General features: G+C 57.3%; 1 protein-coding gene across 1 annotated transcript in view; it reads right to left on the bottom strand.

Annotated features, from left to right (window-relative positions):
- MDGA1 (MAM domain containing glycosylphosphatidylinositol anchor 1) overlaps positions 1-14718 on the bottom strand; it is a 63736-nt gene extending 49018 nt beyond the window's left edge. Inside the window, exon 1 of the mRNA XM_004710743.3 lies at positions 14652-14718. Coding sequence (XP_004710800.1) covers positions 14652-14718 — 67 coding nt within the window. The remainder of the gene's footprint in view (positions 1-14651) is intronic.
- Between the last annotated feature and the right edge of the window lie 773 nt (positions 14719-15491).

Raw genomic sequence — 15491 nt, 5'->3', positions numbered from 1 at the left:
CCCGACATCACCAGGGCTCTGCACCTGGCAGGTACTTCGTGACGGTCAGACGAAGCCACCGTGTGTCGCCGCTCAAACCAGACTTCCTACTTAGACACCAGGAGCCTCAGTTTGCTCAGACCAGGAGGGGAGCCTCAGCTGGGGCTGCACTCTGGTGAGGGACTCCATGCTCCCCACAAGGGCTTTCCTAAGGGGCCCCTCCTTGCTGGCTGTGAGCAGCTATGCCTGGACAGAGCTGGCCCAGGAGGGTGTCTGGAGAAGAATAGGCCCCCTGCCACTCAGCCCAGCTGGGGCCCCGTCTCCATGCGCCCAGCCCAGCCCCCAGCCTGGCACGGGCACAGCGGGTGAGCGCACGCCTGGCACCAGCCCCAGTGCCCGGGAAAGAGGCTCGAGCGGGACCGCTTTGTGTTTGTGAAAATGAAATCCACAACTGAGCTCTCCAGCCAAGCAGGGCCTGCTGGGAAGGCTGGCGGGCCTCCCTTCCCGCCCCCCTGCAGGGGCCCACCCTCCCCACTCGCTCAGCATCCCCAGGAACCACAGGGAGCACCAGCTGCCACCCTGGCTGGCACGGGGAGTGGAGGGGAGGGTCCCAGGCCCAGCTCAGGCCGTGCCAGGGTTTGCCCCCACCTGTTTGCCCCCACCCACCCTGACTCCCTTCCTGCCTGGAATAAATTGGAATACAAATCAGAGGGAAACACTGAACAAACTGCTGCGCATCCCTCCCTGTCTCAGGTCAGGGCTCGTGGTGGGGGATATTTTTACTCGCCGACTGCTAATAGACTCAGGAGAAGCTGCTAGATCGATAGAGGCCAGGAAAATTAGCCAGGAGCACCAGGCTAGCCTTGGCCTGCCCCTGCCCCTGACTCAGGCCTCCTGGAAGCGGGAGGGGGGGGCGGGGGTGGGGGTCAGCTGTCACCCAGGCTGGGTAGAGCGCAGGCCCACAGCCCAGGGTGCTGGAAGCCCAGGCAGTCAGCTGCCTGGAACCAAGGCCAGGGCAGCCAAGGGCTGCCAGCAGAAACAGTGGGATCAGGGTGAGCCCAGAGCAGCTCCCAGGAGGTCTGCAGCACTCCTAGTCCCTACAGACACACACGAGGCATATACACACACCTACCACACCCACATGCTCAGGAATGCGGGGCTGCAAAAAGTACATGGAAAAACGGAATGGAAATAGAATGAAAATTTTTTCCAACTTGTTGAAGCCTCCTGGTACATTCACACGAGTACCAAAAGGCAGATGAAGTGCATGTGTTCAGGGTACAGAGAACACGGGAAACTCGTTTCCACTCTACTGTAATGGTTTATTCTCAAGCAAACGGTCCTCCACACACATGCATGTGCACGCACGCACATGGCTTATGACAGATTAGTAGATAGACACTAGTATGCCTGTGCTTACCTGCTTACTGGGTACCCGGCCCTGTTAGGGGCAGTACATTGGGAAAGAGGTTTTGATTTTGTCCAAAGGTGCTGGGGGGTTGGGAGAGAGATGCCAGCCAAACTTGGGCGCCGAACCTTAATGGGGTGAAATGACTGACTGCAGGTTAGTCAGGTGAGCCCGTGCTTCCTGGCTATTGGGCAATCCGACACTGTCAGCCCCAGGAACGAGGGACCGAGCTGGACAGGGGTGCAGGGGAGACTAGCACATCAGAGGGACCCTCGGTGAGAAGCTGCCCCTGGCACTACATGAGGCCACTGTTGCGCTGGCAAGGCCAGGGCCCACGGGGTATGGGGAGTCTGCGGAGAGGCAAGGGGGACGGGAGGCGGGGGGAGCTGGCTGCAGCCTCTGAATGCCCCAGAAAGAGGTGGCATGGCGCTACCAGTAGAGTCCCTCGTGGTTCCTGTCTACTACCCTAGCCCACACCAAACCAGCAGTCCCCCTCAGTAACTTAAGAGCCTGGATTTGGCTTGAGAGGAGGCCTGGGGGTGGGGGGGGGAAGGGTGTGCTCTGGCAAACAGAGCTGCGCCACCAGCTTGGCACGATCCTTGGTTCTGCCCACTGCTTTCCATCCCTAGAAACCGAGCAGGTAGGGGCCACAGCCAAGTGACCTAAAGGCCGTGATGTCTGAGCTTCCACAAGTCCAAGCTGGGTTCCCGATCTGCTGTGTGGCCTCTGAGACTCCTCCTGCCCTCTCTGGCCCTCTGGCGTCTCCTAAGATCCCTCCTGGCCCCGTCCCTCCAAGAGTCTGTGAGGCTAAGTCATGTGTCTTGCTCTCTGGTGTATCCTCAGCACCGAGAACAGGGTCTGGCACATAAAAGATGCTCAATAAATATTAAGTGCCTTCATGAAGCTACGGCTCAAGCTGGCAGTGACGAGGCCGGAAGAAATGCACAACAGGGCGGGCACCACTTTCTAAGATGGACCGTAAGGCCCCGGGGTCTTCTCTAAGGCCCCTTCTGGAAGTTCTCAAAGCAGCATGCTTGGGTTAGGCTGTTCCGGAGAGGTGATAGGGGAGAGGCTACTGAGACTCGTCTAAGTTCCCTCTGACTCAAGAAATGCCAACTGACCCAAGGGTGGGAGTTGTGACAAAACCGGCTCCGTATCTATCTAGTTTCCATTCCTACCTTCTTTCTGACACAAACAGCAAGCAAACGCACGGCCGTCCAGCTGAGGGTGACTCATAGACACCCTACAGGATGGGGTAGACCTGCCTCTGTGAGTTTCTGAGACTGTAACTGCTAACACGGGGAGAAAGCCCTGTCTCTCTCCCTCAGAGTGGCTGGTGGTTTCGAACAGCTGACCTTACGGAGCCCTGGTGGTGTAGTGGTTACAAGTTGGGCTACAATGTGCAAAGGCTTTCTGACAGAACCATAATGTTTTCTTAAATTAGGATGTGCCCATCTAAAAGACTCTATTTCCCAGACTCCTTTACGGCGAAGAGGGACTAGCAGAAGTCACTGGAAGTGGCTAGGACTTCTGGGAAAGAGAGTGACTCAGTACTCGGTAGCCCTTCCAATTCACGCCAACCCCACGAGTGTCAGACGAGAACTGTCCCCCATAGTTTTCAAGGGCTGATGTTGTGGAAGCCGACAAGCAGCAGGCTTTTCTTGGTGGGCTTGAACCTGCAACCTTGCAGTTAGTGAACCAGGTTTATCACCCAGGGCCTCCCATGGACATGTTCCTCCCTTCTTTCTGCTTGCAGCATACTTGTGATGGCCGAGGGCTAGCAGTCATTTGGTGATTTTGTGGCCAAATGCCCTAAGGCAGCGGTTCTCAACCTGTGGGTCTCAACCCCTTTGGGGGTCGAACGACCCTTTCACAAGCATTGCCGGATTCATAACAGTAGCAAAATGACAGTGATGAAGTAGCAAGGGAAATAATTTCATGGTTGGGGGGTCACCACAACATGAGGAACTGTATTAAAGGGTTGCAACATTAGGAAGGTTGAGAACCACTGGGCTAGGTAGACAGGGTAGGGTAGGACTGCCCCCATGGGTTTCCAAGACAGTAACTGTTTACCGGAGTAGAAAGTCTCATCTTTCACCCGCGCAAACACCTGCTTCATTGACACGAAATTGTGACAGTGCAGTCTAGTGTTAAAACATCATTCTATTCTAAACCAAACACGGAAAGGAAGAAGCAACAAATAAATAAGACTTCCACGTTTCAAAGAGGCATCAGAATGTATCTATTGAAAAATCAATACAAACAACATTTCTCGGGCTGTATCTTCCCCTCTCTGGTTTGGGGCTAGAAAACTCCTTGGTTGGAGGCAGGGAGAGGAGCCAGTCTCCGCTCCTAATTGCCCGTCAAGTTCATTCTGACTCATAGTGACCCTCCATTCTCCAAAAGCCCACTGCCATCGAGTCAAAGCCTATATGGCAGAGTGGAGCTGCTCCTACTCTTTGGGTTTCCAGGGCTCTAAGTCTTTACAGAAGCAGAAAGCCTCCAAGTAGCAGGTGGTCTCGAACCGCTGACCTTGCAGTTAACAGCCCAACTCGTAACCCACTACGCCACCAAACCCATTGCCCTTCCTCCAACTCACCGTGATGCCGTAGGGCAGAGTGCAGAGGCTCCAAGAGTTTCCCAGATAATCATCTCTGTGGAAGCTCCATCGCCTCATCTCTTCCCTGCAGAATGGCTGGTGGGTTTGAACCACTGAGCTTTCAGTTAGCGGCTCAATGTTGATCCCCCTGCCCGCCTTCCATTAAACAAACAAATCCACTGCCATTGAGTCAAGGCTGACCCTACAGGACAGGGTAGCACTGCCCCAGTGGTTTCTGAGATGGTAACTCTTTACAGGAGAGAATAGAAAGCCTCACCTTTTCCCACAGAGCGGCTGGTGGTTTCAAACTGCTGACCTTGTGGTTAGCAGCCCAATGTGTAACTCTGTCAGGGCTCCTAATTCTGGCTCATAGTGACCCGATATAAATCTTTTTATTTTCTATATCATTTTATTGGGGGCTCTTACAGCTCTTATAACATTCCAAACATCAATTATATCAAGCATAACTGTACGTATGACACCATCCTCATTTTCTAAACATTAACTTTCTATTTGAGTCCTTGATATAAGCACCTTTTTCTCCCCACCCCATACTCCCATGACCCCTTGATAAATTGTAAATTATTGTTTTCATATCTTACACCGACCGCTGTCTCCCTTCACCTACATTTGCTGTTCATCCTCGTGGGGTGGTGGTGGGGATTATGCATCGACCATTGTGATCGGTGTCCCCTTCCTCTCCTCAACCCCTGTCCCTTCCCTCCGGGTATTGCTACTCCCAGTTCTGTTCCTGAGGGGTTTATCTAACCTGGATTCTGTGTGCTGTGAGCTCTTATCTGTACCAGTGTACACGCTCCAGTCTAGCCCGCAGTGAAAGAAAGGCAGGACTTGCCGGGCAGGTCTAGCCCGCAGTGAAAGGCAGGGTCATGATAGTGGGGGGTGAGGAAGCCTCAAAGAACCAGAGGAATATTGTGTTTCATCGGTGCTTTACTGTGCCCTGGTTGACTCATCCCTTCCTTATGACCCCTCTGTAAGGCGATGTCCCATTGCCTACAGATGGGTTTGGGGTCTCTGCTCCGACCCCCCTCATTCTCAACAATACGTTTGTTTGTTTGGGGTCTTCTGGTGCTGCTACCTGACCTGGTGGACACCTCATGATCGCACCGGCAGCTTCAACTTTCTCTCGAGGAGGGCTGGTGCCGACCTTGTGGTCAGCAGTCCACCGCTTATCCAGAGCCTCCACCTTCCGTTCCTAGGACGAAAGTACAACACGCCCTCCTCCTGTCTTTAAAAATCATCTGTGGGCTTCTTGCTCAAGACCCTGGGTCCAGCTGAGCTTGGCTGAAACAAAGGCTGGGCATTGATCCGGAAGACCCAGAAATACTCTCAGAAAAGCCCGAGGGAAGAAGACCTCGGCTTTGGCCCGACTCCCTCGAAGCACTGTCTATGCCAGCTGTGCCCGGCCGTCATCTGGAGAGCGGTTACCACCACAGCTGCCCGGGTGCCACCTGCGGGGCTCTGCTTCAGGAGGTAGGGGTGGAAGTGGGCATCGCTATTGGAAGAGCTTGTGCCAGGTGGTTCTGACAGGCCGCCAGCCTTGAGAACTGCATCTCCACACAGCTTCCGGCCCTCCAGGCGAGCAAGCTCTATCACAAGGATGGAGATCTCCAAGGATGGCCAAGCAGTGCCCTCGTGCCTGCCCAAGCCACTGCCACCCCACCGCCCCACCGGGGTCACTCTCCCTGTAGACCCAGCCTCCCACAGGCGCCGGCGGGGGACTGCTGGTCTACTTTCCGGCCATGCCACGTTTTCTCCAAAGCACAGCCTGTCTCTCCTACTTCCACATGCCACCTACACCCGGAGCTCCCTGCCATCTGCCTGCCACCTCCTCTGCTCCTGTGAAGCGGAGTCCCCAAAGCTTACCTTAGAGTTTACAAACACTCTCATCTCTGCAAGCCCAAGAGGTGGGCATACCTAAATAAGACTTCCAGACGGCGGGGCGGGATGGTGAGTGAGGGGGTACGGTGTGTGTGTGTGTGTATGTGTGTGTGTGTGTGTGTGTGTGTGTCCCGGAAACTGAATTGCAGCCAGTGGAGGCTAGGAGGCATCTGTAAGCGGCGTGGTCCCTGGACCTGCAGCATCAGCTTATAGCTCCAGCCCCGCTGTGTCCCAGTCTGAATGGTCACAAGCTCTCTGGGGGATTCCTGGGCACAGGAAATCTGAGGATCCTCACTCTGTGGCCCCCCTCCCTCTCTCTGCCAATCTCCCACTTCCTAGGTGGCCCTTTCTGATTCTACCTTCTCCATCTCAGATGGTTCTTCCTCCCTTCACACCATCCTCTGTCCCCCAATTTTGAGACCCTGTCCCAAACCGGGTCCTTAGAGTTTACAAACACCCTTGTGGTGGTGGCTGCGGCTGCGGCTCAGGGCAGTCATCCTAGGACACCGTCCGGTCCTGCACCTTCCTCACATTCCTCGTTGAGGTTTGACCCCATTGTTGCAGCCACCGTGTCCACCCATCTCCTTGAAGGCTTCCTCTTTGTCACTGCTCCACCAATCACCCAGCATGAGGTCCTTCTCCTGCGACTGGTCCCTCCTGACCACATGTCTCATGTACATGAGAGGAAGTCTCTCCATCTCACTTCCAAGGAACATACTGGCTGGACTTCCACCCAGGCAGATGTGGTCATGTCCCTGGCAGCCCAGGGTCTGGTCAGTATTCTGCTCCCACACCCTCATCCCTTCTTACCCTTAGATTACCTCCTCTTAAATGCCTCCCACCCCAAAAGGCTGGTGGGCCCGCCTAATCCCTACCACTCCCTCCCCCAACCACCCATTCCTTGGCAATGCCATTCACCCTGATGGTCTCCATCCTCACCATCCTGCGGACCTAAATCTACATGGGCTAACCTACTTCTTCAGGGTGGATTTCGCTCCTGCCCTCTCTACCACTCCCTCAGATGTTCCAGCCTCCTGCGAAGTTCCAAACTGCACTCGTGTGGTCCTGAACCTGAAGCCATTCACTGAGGGCTCCCCAGGAGCGGGGCCCTGGTTCACTGCATGCTTCCCACAAGCCCAGGGGTGGGCGGCCTATCTCCGTCTAGCCGCTGAGAAGCCACAGACCAGAGAGCAGATGGAACTGCTCCGCGTCTCATCTCGTAGCTTCTTACGCAGAAGTCCAGACGCTGCACCCCCTCCTCCACTTCCCGACCCCAAACCTGGCTGGCGGCCTGTGGCCTTTGCTCTGCCTCGTTACCACTGTGTGCCAATCTCCAAGCTCCAAACCTCAGCGCTGGGTTCAGGCCCTGCCCTCGCCTGAGTTCTTCCAGCATTGCTTTGGGGGCCTAACGATTGTGCTCTTTGGGATCTTGCCTTGCGCCAGTGCCTCGGACTCCCTGGGCCACCCCTCATTCTCCTACAGTCGATTCTGTGCCCGGAAGCCAGGGAGGTCCTAGACCCCGACTCCTCATCTGGCTTGGAATAAAATCCAAACTCCCTCCGGAGCTGTCCAGGGCCCAGACAACCTGGTCCCTGTGATGCCAACCTCGCCTGTTGGCATCCCCCCACCCTGCTCACTTGGTTCCACCCCCTGTACTCCTCACAGAAGTTCAACGCCCCAGGCACGACCTGGGCACCGGCCGCTGCTCTGCTTGGAACACACTCCTGGGGAGACCCTGGCAGCTTCAGGTCCTCTGAGAGAGACCTCTGCACCACCATCACCATACGCGACCTTGCCCCACAATCTCCCCCTCCCTGACCACCTAGCAGCCACCTTCGTCTTCACAGTGCTCCGCACCACCGGGGACTTGTTCACCACCTGCCTCCAAACCACTGAAGTGTGAGCTCCACTCCCCCACCCCTGTTGAACGTCTTCCGTTCCCATGCCCGCTTCCTCCTGTCCATCCTCACAGCCACGGCCGGCGGCCAAGCTCTCGCAGCACCACCACCCCCTAGATAACTTCAGGGGCCCTGGCCCATCTCTCTGGGCAGCCCCCTTGGATATAGAGCTGCGTAGCTTCCCGGCCCCAGGTACAGGCTCACCCCTACCCACTGAGCTGCTCAAGACCCACAAACCCAGACTTCCAGTCCCTTCCCGCCTCAGATACAGCTTTTGGAGTCAGGAGACCTGAGTTCAAGTTCGGGTTGAGTTACTCATCAGTATAATGGATAGACAAGGGGCTGTCTCAAGGGTCTGAAGAAGACGAGGCATATTCTGATCAGCCCCAGCAGTAACCATGAACGGATTTATTATATCAATCTTACGCCTTTGCTATTACAAGAGGCCAGCTAAGGGCACACACGCATGCAGGTTCTTTCACCTCCACGGCACCGTCCTCCTTCTGGGATACCTTCTTGGCATCTCCTCAGTGCATACTTCTATTTGTCAACTCCAGTTCAAATCCCCCATCGTCCACAAGCCTTGGAAGTAATTTTTTCCTCCTTCCGATCCACGCAGCCCTTTATCTGCCCTTGCCACATGGCATTTATCAAGATCTCCCCAGCACCACCATCTTGTCTGCGACTCCCCTCCCTTTCTCCTTGAGGGCAGAACTTCCATCTTATTCATCTCAGTAGCCCTGTCAATGCCCAGAACGGGGCCTCGCACACGGGAGGCGCTCAGTAAATATTTAATGACTGGGGACTTAAAGGACACCACACACTGCTTTGCTGCTCCCCAGGCGAATCCTCCACCAGGATGGAGCCTCGGAGGCACTCCTGGCCAGCTGTGTGACCTCCAGCAGGTGGCTGACACCCTTGAGCTCTCAGTTTCCCTGACTGGTGAAAGGGGGAAATGGGGACCCTCCATGGGGACCTTTTCAGTCACTATGGGAACCAAATGAGGGAGGGGGAGGGAAAGGCTTCGCGAAACACATTTGTACACTTACAGGGTATTACTGAGGAGCCTTATTGGTGCTAACAGTTCAGCTACCACACCAAAGAGTGGACAGTTCAAATCCACACAGCAGGCCCACGGGAAAAACAGCTGGCAATCTACCCTAGTAAGAATCACGGCCTTCAGACGCTGATGGGTGTTCTACTCTGTCACGTGGGGTTGCCGTGAGGGCTGATGGGTGTTCTACTCTGTCACGTGGGGGTACCGTGAGGAAAACTCTGCCCAGCAGCACCTAGGCAGACCCCTTGCAACAGCGAGGGGTTATAATCCTATTACCAGCACCAGTTCTCCCTACAAGATTCATTCTCTGCACGAAAAAGATGCCTGGAAGAGCTACCGTCCAAATGCATGGTGGGAAGGGGGGATGCTGTGTTCCTTTGACTCTCGTCCTTATAGTCTCCTGTAAGGTCCCAGGGTCTCCCAAGGAGTGGGTTTCTTAGAGGCTTGGGGGAAAGGGAGATTTCATTGTTTGTTTGTTTCAAAGGGCCATTCCCCAGAACCCAGCACTGTTTCTGCCTCCCAGGTCGGCATTGAGATGTAACAGGGACCACAAGTTCAGCTGTGAACCGCAAGGTCATCAGTTTGAAACCACCAGCTGCTTCAAGGGCGAAAGACAGAGCTTTCTACTCTTGTAAAGAGTGACAGTCTCAGAAACCCCCAGGGGCAGTTCCACCCTGCCCTAGAGGGTCGCTATGGGTTGGGTTTGGTACCTTGTACCTGAGACTAGCGAAATGCCTGGACCGGAGGGTCACAGACAGTGGAGAGAAAGAAGCGGAACAGGAGGCCTGCCTAGGGCTACAGCAAGGCAGTTCTGCATGGGAACAAGCCCCTGCCCTGCTGGTGGTGGGCACACAGACTCACCTGGCAGGAGCCCCCTGGCTGGGTCCACCACAGAGCACTCTTCTGGCCTGAGGGAAACGGTGGTCTAAGCTTGCAGGAAATGTGACTCTGGCTTCCAGGCGGTGCCCTCGGATAGTATGATAGTTACACAGAGCTAGGGGCAGGGGGGGTGGGGGTGGCGTTGGCCCTAAATCAAAGCTTTAGAAGGCTCTGAGGAGCCTCAGGCAGCCCCAGGCTGAGAGATTACTCTTCTCCCGCAGGAGGAAGGAGGTTGAGATCCCAGGAAAGGCAAGAAGCAATGTGTCGGCCAAGCCCTCCCCCTGCTGGCCACATCTGGAGCAGCAGCACCAGCAGCACAGGGCAGGGCCCCCAGGCAGGGACCCCCAGCTCAGCACCTGGGGCCAGATCAGGCTCAGGTGTCCAGAAGACAGATCAGGGTTAGGGCAGGACTCTTCTAGGGTTGAGAGGCCCATGGTCCCTTTTCCCAGGTTCCTGTTTTTGCCGGGTGGGGCTTCTCTTGAGGGGGCTTCCCAGTCCAGTCACAAGGGGCAAGGGGGGGCGGGGAGCAGGGACCTCCTGCATCCTCCTGCCTCTGTCTAACTCCTCCCTGGTCTGCCCGTGCCTAATGGGCAGCAGAGAGAAGCCAGGGCTACTACCACTCCCCGGATTTCCACTCCCGCCCCCAGGTATTGATTCCTTGCATCATTCATTTGCTGGGCCTCAGCGGCTGTGATTAGCTCCCTCCACACTCCCTCCGGAGCGCCCATCCGCCCTCCATGTTCCAGCAAAGCAGAGCTAATACCAGGCTCTCATCGAGGTTTTACCACCCCAGCGGCCAGGCCTAGCCAATTACACGTGGGCCGTTAGCACATCACCAATCCATCCCTCCAGGTCATCTTCCCAGTGAATCGAATCCCCCACAACCTCCGGCCTCCCACCCACCCAAGAAGTGCACCAGCCTGCAGGGACAGCATGAGGAGAATGGACCTGAATGGGACCTTCCAGCCCTACACCAAGGCCCTGGGAAGCCCTCCGGCTGGCTCAGGGGCCAACCTAATTGAGGGGCAGTGACAAGACAGGCGATGCTGGCGAAGTCAACAAGACAGCCTGGCTCTGTGGACATGACGCCTTCTCTTTCTCTCTCCTACACATTCTAGAACTGAGAAAGAAGAGAAAGAGGTGTGAACCTTCTCAGAGAGGTTCAAGAAAGCCAGCGCCTTCTGCTAGTCCTAGGAAGCAGGGGTTTCCATTTGCAATATCTCAGCCTTCTCCAGGGGGAAGCCCAGGCATGATGGGCCAGGCCCCAGACCCAGGGCGGCACCGGTGACACAACTCCAGAGTGCTCACCCCCAGGTCAATGCAGCGATGACAGCACTGGAGAGACAATTCCTGAAATTCCTTCTCCCACAAGCCCCAGAGGAGGGAAAAAAACCTGACTTGGTGATAATTCTGTAAGCTATGTTGCTCTTGTCAAATTATTCAACATCTGTCTTCATGTTCCCACAAGAATTAGCATAGGATAGTAGTTTCTGATGACACCTTTGGTGAAATATTTTGACTTCCACCAGTAAGTTGCAAACAACCTGTCTTAAGGATAATGTCAATTCCTACTCCTGCATATTAAATAATCCAGGGGTTTGGTGGGGGGGGGTGTGCAAGAGTGGAATCCCGCTGGCCAGCTCTTGCCTGGAGGGTGAGCTGCTTTGGGAGGAGGTGGGGTGGCCAGGGTGGAGGAGGTAATGTTTAGGGGAGAAGACCCACCCACAGGATACTTCCCTGCCATTACCTAGCCACTACTGCTGCCCCACAACTAGGTCTCACCTTCCTGGCCTGCCAGAAAGCAGATTACAGGCTCCATCCTCCAAGGACAACAAACTGGGCCTGGAGATTGGAAAGCTAGGGGAAGGAGGACCGGCTCCAAATGGACCATCTGGTCCAGCACTCGGCTACTGCTGCATCTGTGCCCCAAAGAGGAGGGAAGCCACCTGGTGAGACTGGGAATGCCTCCCCAGCCCCGCTGCTGGCAGCAGACTTCCGAGACCATGGGAAGACCCTCAGAAGGTGCAGGGCACCCACGGGGCTCCACGCACCTGCCTCCTCCCTCACGGACCCACAGCCCAAGCCAGGGCCTGGTCGATTTGCCCACCACACACAATCTCTCTTCCTCCCACCTCCTCAGTTCAGCCACCACACTCACCTGCCCCTCCTTCAGCCACTCAGGCATCAGGGCAAGGGGGCAGGAGCTGGAGGGCACACTCGCCTCTGCCTGGATTAAAACTGGAGGCCTCCCTCCCCAGTGCCCAGCAGCTTGCCTTCCGGTCTCCTCTTGCTTCCTTCTCCTCCCCAAAGCCCTCGATGGCTGCCAACCTAGGCATCTCGGATGCTCCCTATGCAGAGACCCTCCAAGGTGCCCACCACCCTGCTGGCCAGACGGCCTTCTTAATGAGCAAGAACTCCAAGCAGCATGGCCATACATTTCATTCCTTAAATGTCTGCAGAGTCCTGCTGCACACCAGACCCAGGCTGGGGGCAGGGATTCAACGATGGCTGCCCCTAGTCCCTGTCCCCGCCCGCTCTTTCTCAAGCAGCTACACCTGCTTTCCAGGCAGGAAGACACTGGCGGGCAGAAGACCTAACAGCAGCTCTCCTTCCTAGTCGTCATCCAGTCAGCTCCAACACTCATGCCTGTCCCTTGGGTGTCAGAGCCCAACGGTCCCACAGCGTTACCCCTGGCTGATCCTTTGGAAGTAAGATCACCAGGCCGATTTCCAAGCACCTCTGGGTGGATTTGAACCGCCAACCTTTCCGTTGAGTGCCTAACTGTTTGCAACACCCAGAGACTCTCTCCTGGCTCACAGAATACTCCCGAAATGGGTCCTAGGCCTTCAAAGGTGCTCCCTTCTATTGTATCAGATCGAAGCTTCTAGCACCACGAAGACCTCGATGGCCTCCTGCCCTGCTCTCCCCACTCAGACTAAATTTCAGACCCCACCACCTCTGCAGCTCCCCCGGGGTCCCAGTCTTCCCAAAGAGGAGATGGAAAGAACCACCCAAGAGTCAGGCCAGGGCTCCTTGCTTTGCGGAGAGGAAATACAGAACGGAAATGGGGCAGAGAAGCCTAGGACTGAGCCCTCACCCCTAAACACTGAAAGAAGGGTCTATGAAGACCGCTGTCCCCTGTGCTCCACCCTCATGGCCAGGGACTTCCAGGAGAGGCCCAGAAGAGCCTCCCCGAGGTATGACTGCACAAGTCCGGCGCTGGAGGGGATGGAGGGAGCGACCTGGTCAGGAGGTGGGCCACCTGATCTACCCAAGGGCATGCAAAAGGTGGGGCAGGGTGGAGGACAGCAGCAGACAGCAGGGCTTCATCGCACTGGGGTCGGGGGACGGGGCAAAGGCCTAAGTGGCATCCCATTCAGGCTACCTCTAGGGAGGCAAAGAAGCAGTAGGGAACCTTGGGGAGAAAGAGGGAAGAGAGGTTCATAGAACCTTGGGAGTTTCCTTCTGATGGAGAGGCCAAGGATTCTGAGATGGCTCAGAGGCCTCCTGCCTCCACCCAGCCTCTTCCAATCCTCATTGCTTTTTCCATTCTCCCTGCCTTTTCTGGCCTATGCAAAGGGCCAGGCATTAAGAGACACACAAACTAATTAAGAAGCAGAGTTTGGCCAGATGCCTGGGCCGGCCTCACTAGAGAATTAAGCCTAAGCCAGCTAGCTGTGTAGGGCCAGGAACATGTCACCTCCCAGACACACACACACCACACCACCCCCAGGACACCTGTCCTTCTTGTCAGGCACAGGCAAAGACAGGCTAGGCACCTTCCAGAAGGAAGCATTCAGCAGGTGCACCTGCGACCAGCAGCCTGGGGGGACAATGCCCCTGCCATCCCTGCACAGAACAGGTTCCACTTTACCCTGATCCAAAGGCAAACCAGGTAGCCCTCCCCCAGAGAGGAAAGGAGGGAGAATCCTCCCCACTCCAGCTACACATCATTAAAAAGTGGCCTGCAAAAACCACCCAGCGGCCAGGAGCAGGCTGCACCTCAAGAATGACTTTGTACCTTGTTGGGTCAGGGCACTAAGGAGCCAAGGGAACTGGAGGGGTTTGTTCTCCAGGCCGCTCTGGAGGTACACCCTCCCTCCTTCCCCGCCCGCCCCGGCCCGAGTGTGGGGAACAGTGGCCTCAGTTTCCCTTGGCGCCAAGATCGAGGCATGGGGGCAAAGGAGCAAAGCCCCATGGCAGGAGGCAGAGTTTGGACCTGTAGCCAGGTGGGTGCGTGCCGCGTGCGGTTCCTGGGAACGGTGGCTGGATGCGTCCGTGTGCGTGCACTGGGAAGGAAGGTGGGGCTGGGTTTCTGTAGCTGGGAACCAAAGGCAGGAAGAACTGACTCAGGAGAGGTCAGGATAGGTGCGGGGTGACCGACGCGAGAGCCCGTGGGCCCAGCGTCCGCTCAGGCGGTCCGGAAACGAGTAAAAGACGCGAAACCGTAGCGAGAACAGCGAAGGCAAACCCGCCAGCCCACGGGGCTTGCAGGCGACTAATCCCGCCAGCCGCGCTCAACTCCGGATCGGGCATCGCAAGGCTTCCAACTCCGGAGCCGGCCCTGAGGAGCAAGTTCCCGTGCAAGTTGCTGCCCCAAGGCCGGACTTGGGGCCTTTGGGGTCTCCTGAGCCGGGTGGGTGCTCTCAAGGATTCCACGTCACTCCCATCCCCAGCAAGGTTTGGGAAGGTGTGTACCTACCCCTGTTTTTCCCTGGCTTCAACATCAGACCCTAGCTCCGTCTCCTAGCGCCCAGGAGAGGGCGGGGAGGCGGGTATCCACTCGAGGTCCCAAACCGGGGCGTGGATTGGAGTGGGGGGCACCAAATCGCTGCAGCGCGCACTTTGCGCCTCTTGCAAAGTTTCCGCGCGCAGCGGGCGCGGGTGGAGCGCGCCTGCCCACGCTGGCTGGAGCAGGACGCGGGCTCTTACCGTAGACTCCTTGGCCCCGGCAGTGGACGGGGATCAGCGCCAGAAGTAGAAGGCAGGTCACCTCCATCTTCACGGCCTGAGCTTCATCCCCGCGAGGCGGCGCAGCCCGAGAGGCGGCGGGGGACGCATCCGCCGGGGCCCCGCGACGCCCCCTGCGCCCCCTTCTTCCTCCAGCGGCGACAGAGAGGGTGACAGAGACGGGGACCAGGAGATCCAGAAGGCAGCGACTCGGTTTTGTGATTTTTTTTCCTCCAGCGGGGCCGCTGCCCGCGCGGGGACACAGAGGGCGCTGGCCTGGCCCCGGGAACCTCGGCGCGCGCGGCTCGGCAGCCAGCGAGGGCTCCGGCCCCGGGAGGCCGGCTGCAGAGCCGCTCCGGGTCCCCCGGCTGTCCACGCGAGGTGCTGGGCGCCCGAGACCCTTCTGCCGCGGCAGCGGCGCTTCGATCCCACAGGCCACCGACGACTGGCAAACTTGTCGTTTCCCCGCCCAGGGGACGCCCCTCCGGGGAGCTGGGGGCGGGGAGGTCGGGGCTCCGCTCGGGTTAATCCACGGTCTCCAGTCGTGCGCCGGCGGCCGGCGCGAGGGTCCAGCGGCCCGGCTCCAGGGGCCCGACTGGACGCCCTCCCGGCGGCCAAGGAGCCCGGGCCCCGGCCCGCCTAAGCGGAGGAGCGGCGCGAGCTGGCTGCGGCCGGAAGGCGAGCGCCGCCGGTCTCTGGGTCCGCGAAGTTAGCCAAGGCGCCCCGGGAACCCGGCAGGGAATCGCGCCGTGGCGCCCTGCGGGAACCAGGAGAGCAATTCCGGCCGGGGGGGACCCCGGAATGCGGGGAAAGAAGGAAAGT

This window comes from Echinops telfairi, unplaced genomic scaffold (genome assembly GCF_000313985.2).
Source record: "Echinops telfairi isolate 266 unplaced genomic scaffold, ASM31398v2 ScPeMD7_3533;HRSCAF=4204_1, whole genome shotgun sequence".
NCBI lineage: Eukaryota > Metazoa > Chordata > Mammalia > Afrosoricida > Tenrecidae > Echinops > Echinops telfairi.
Note: the sequence above shows the minus strand (reverse complement) of the source record. Positions and strands in the feature narration are given on the sequence as shown.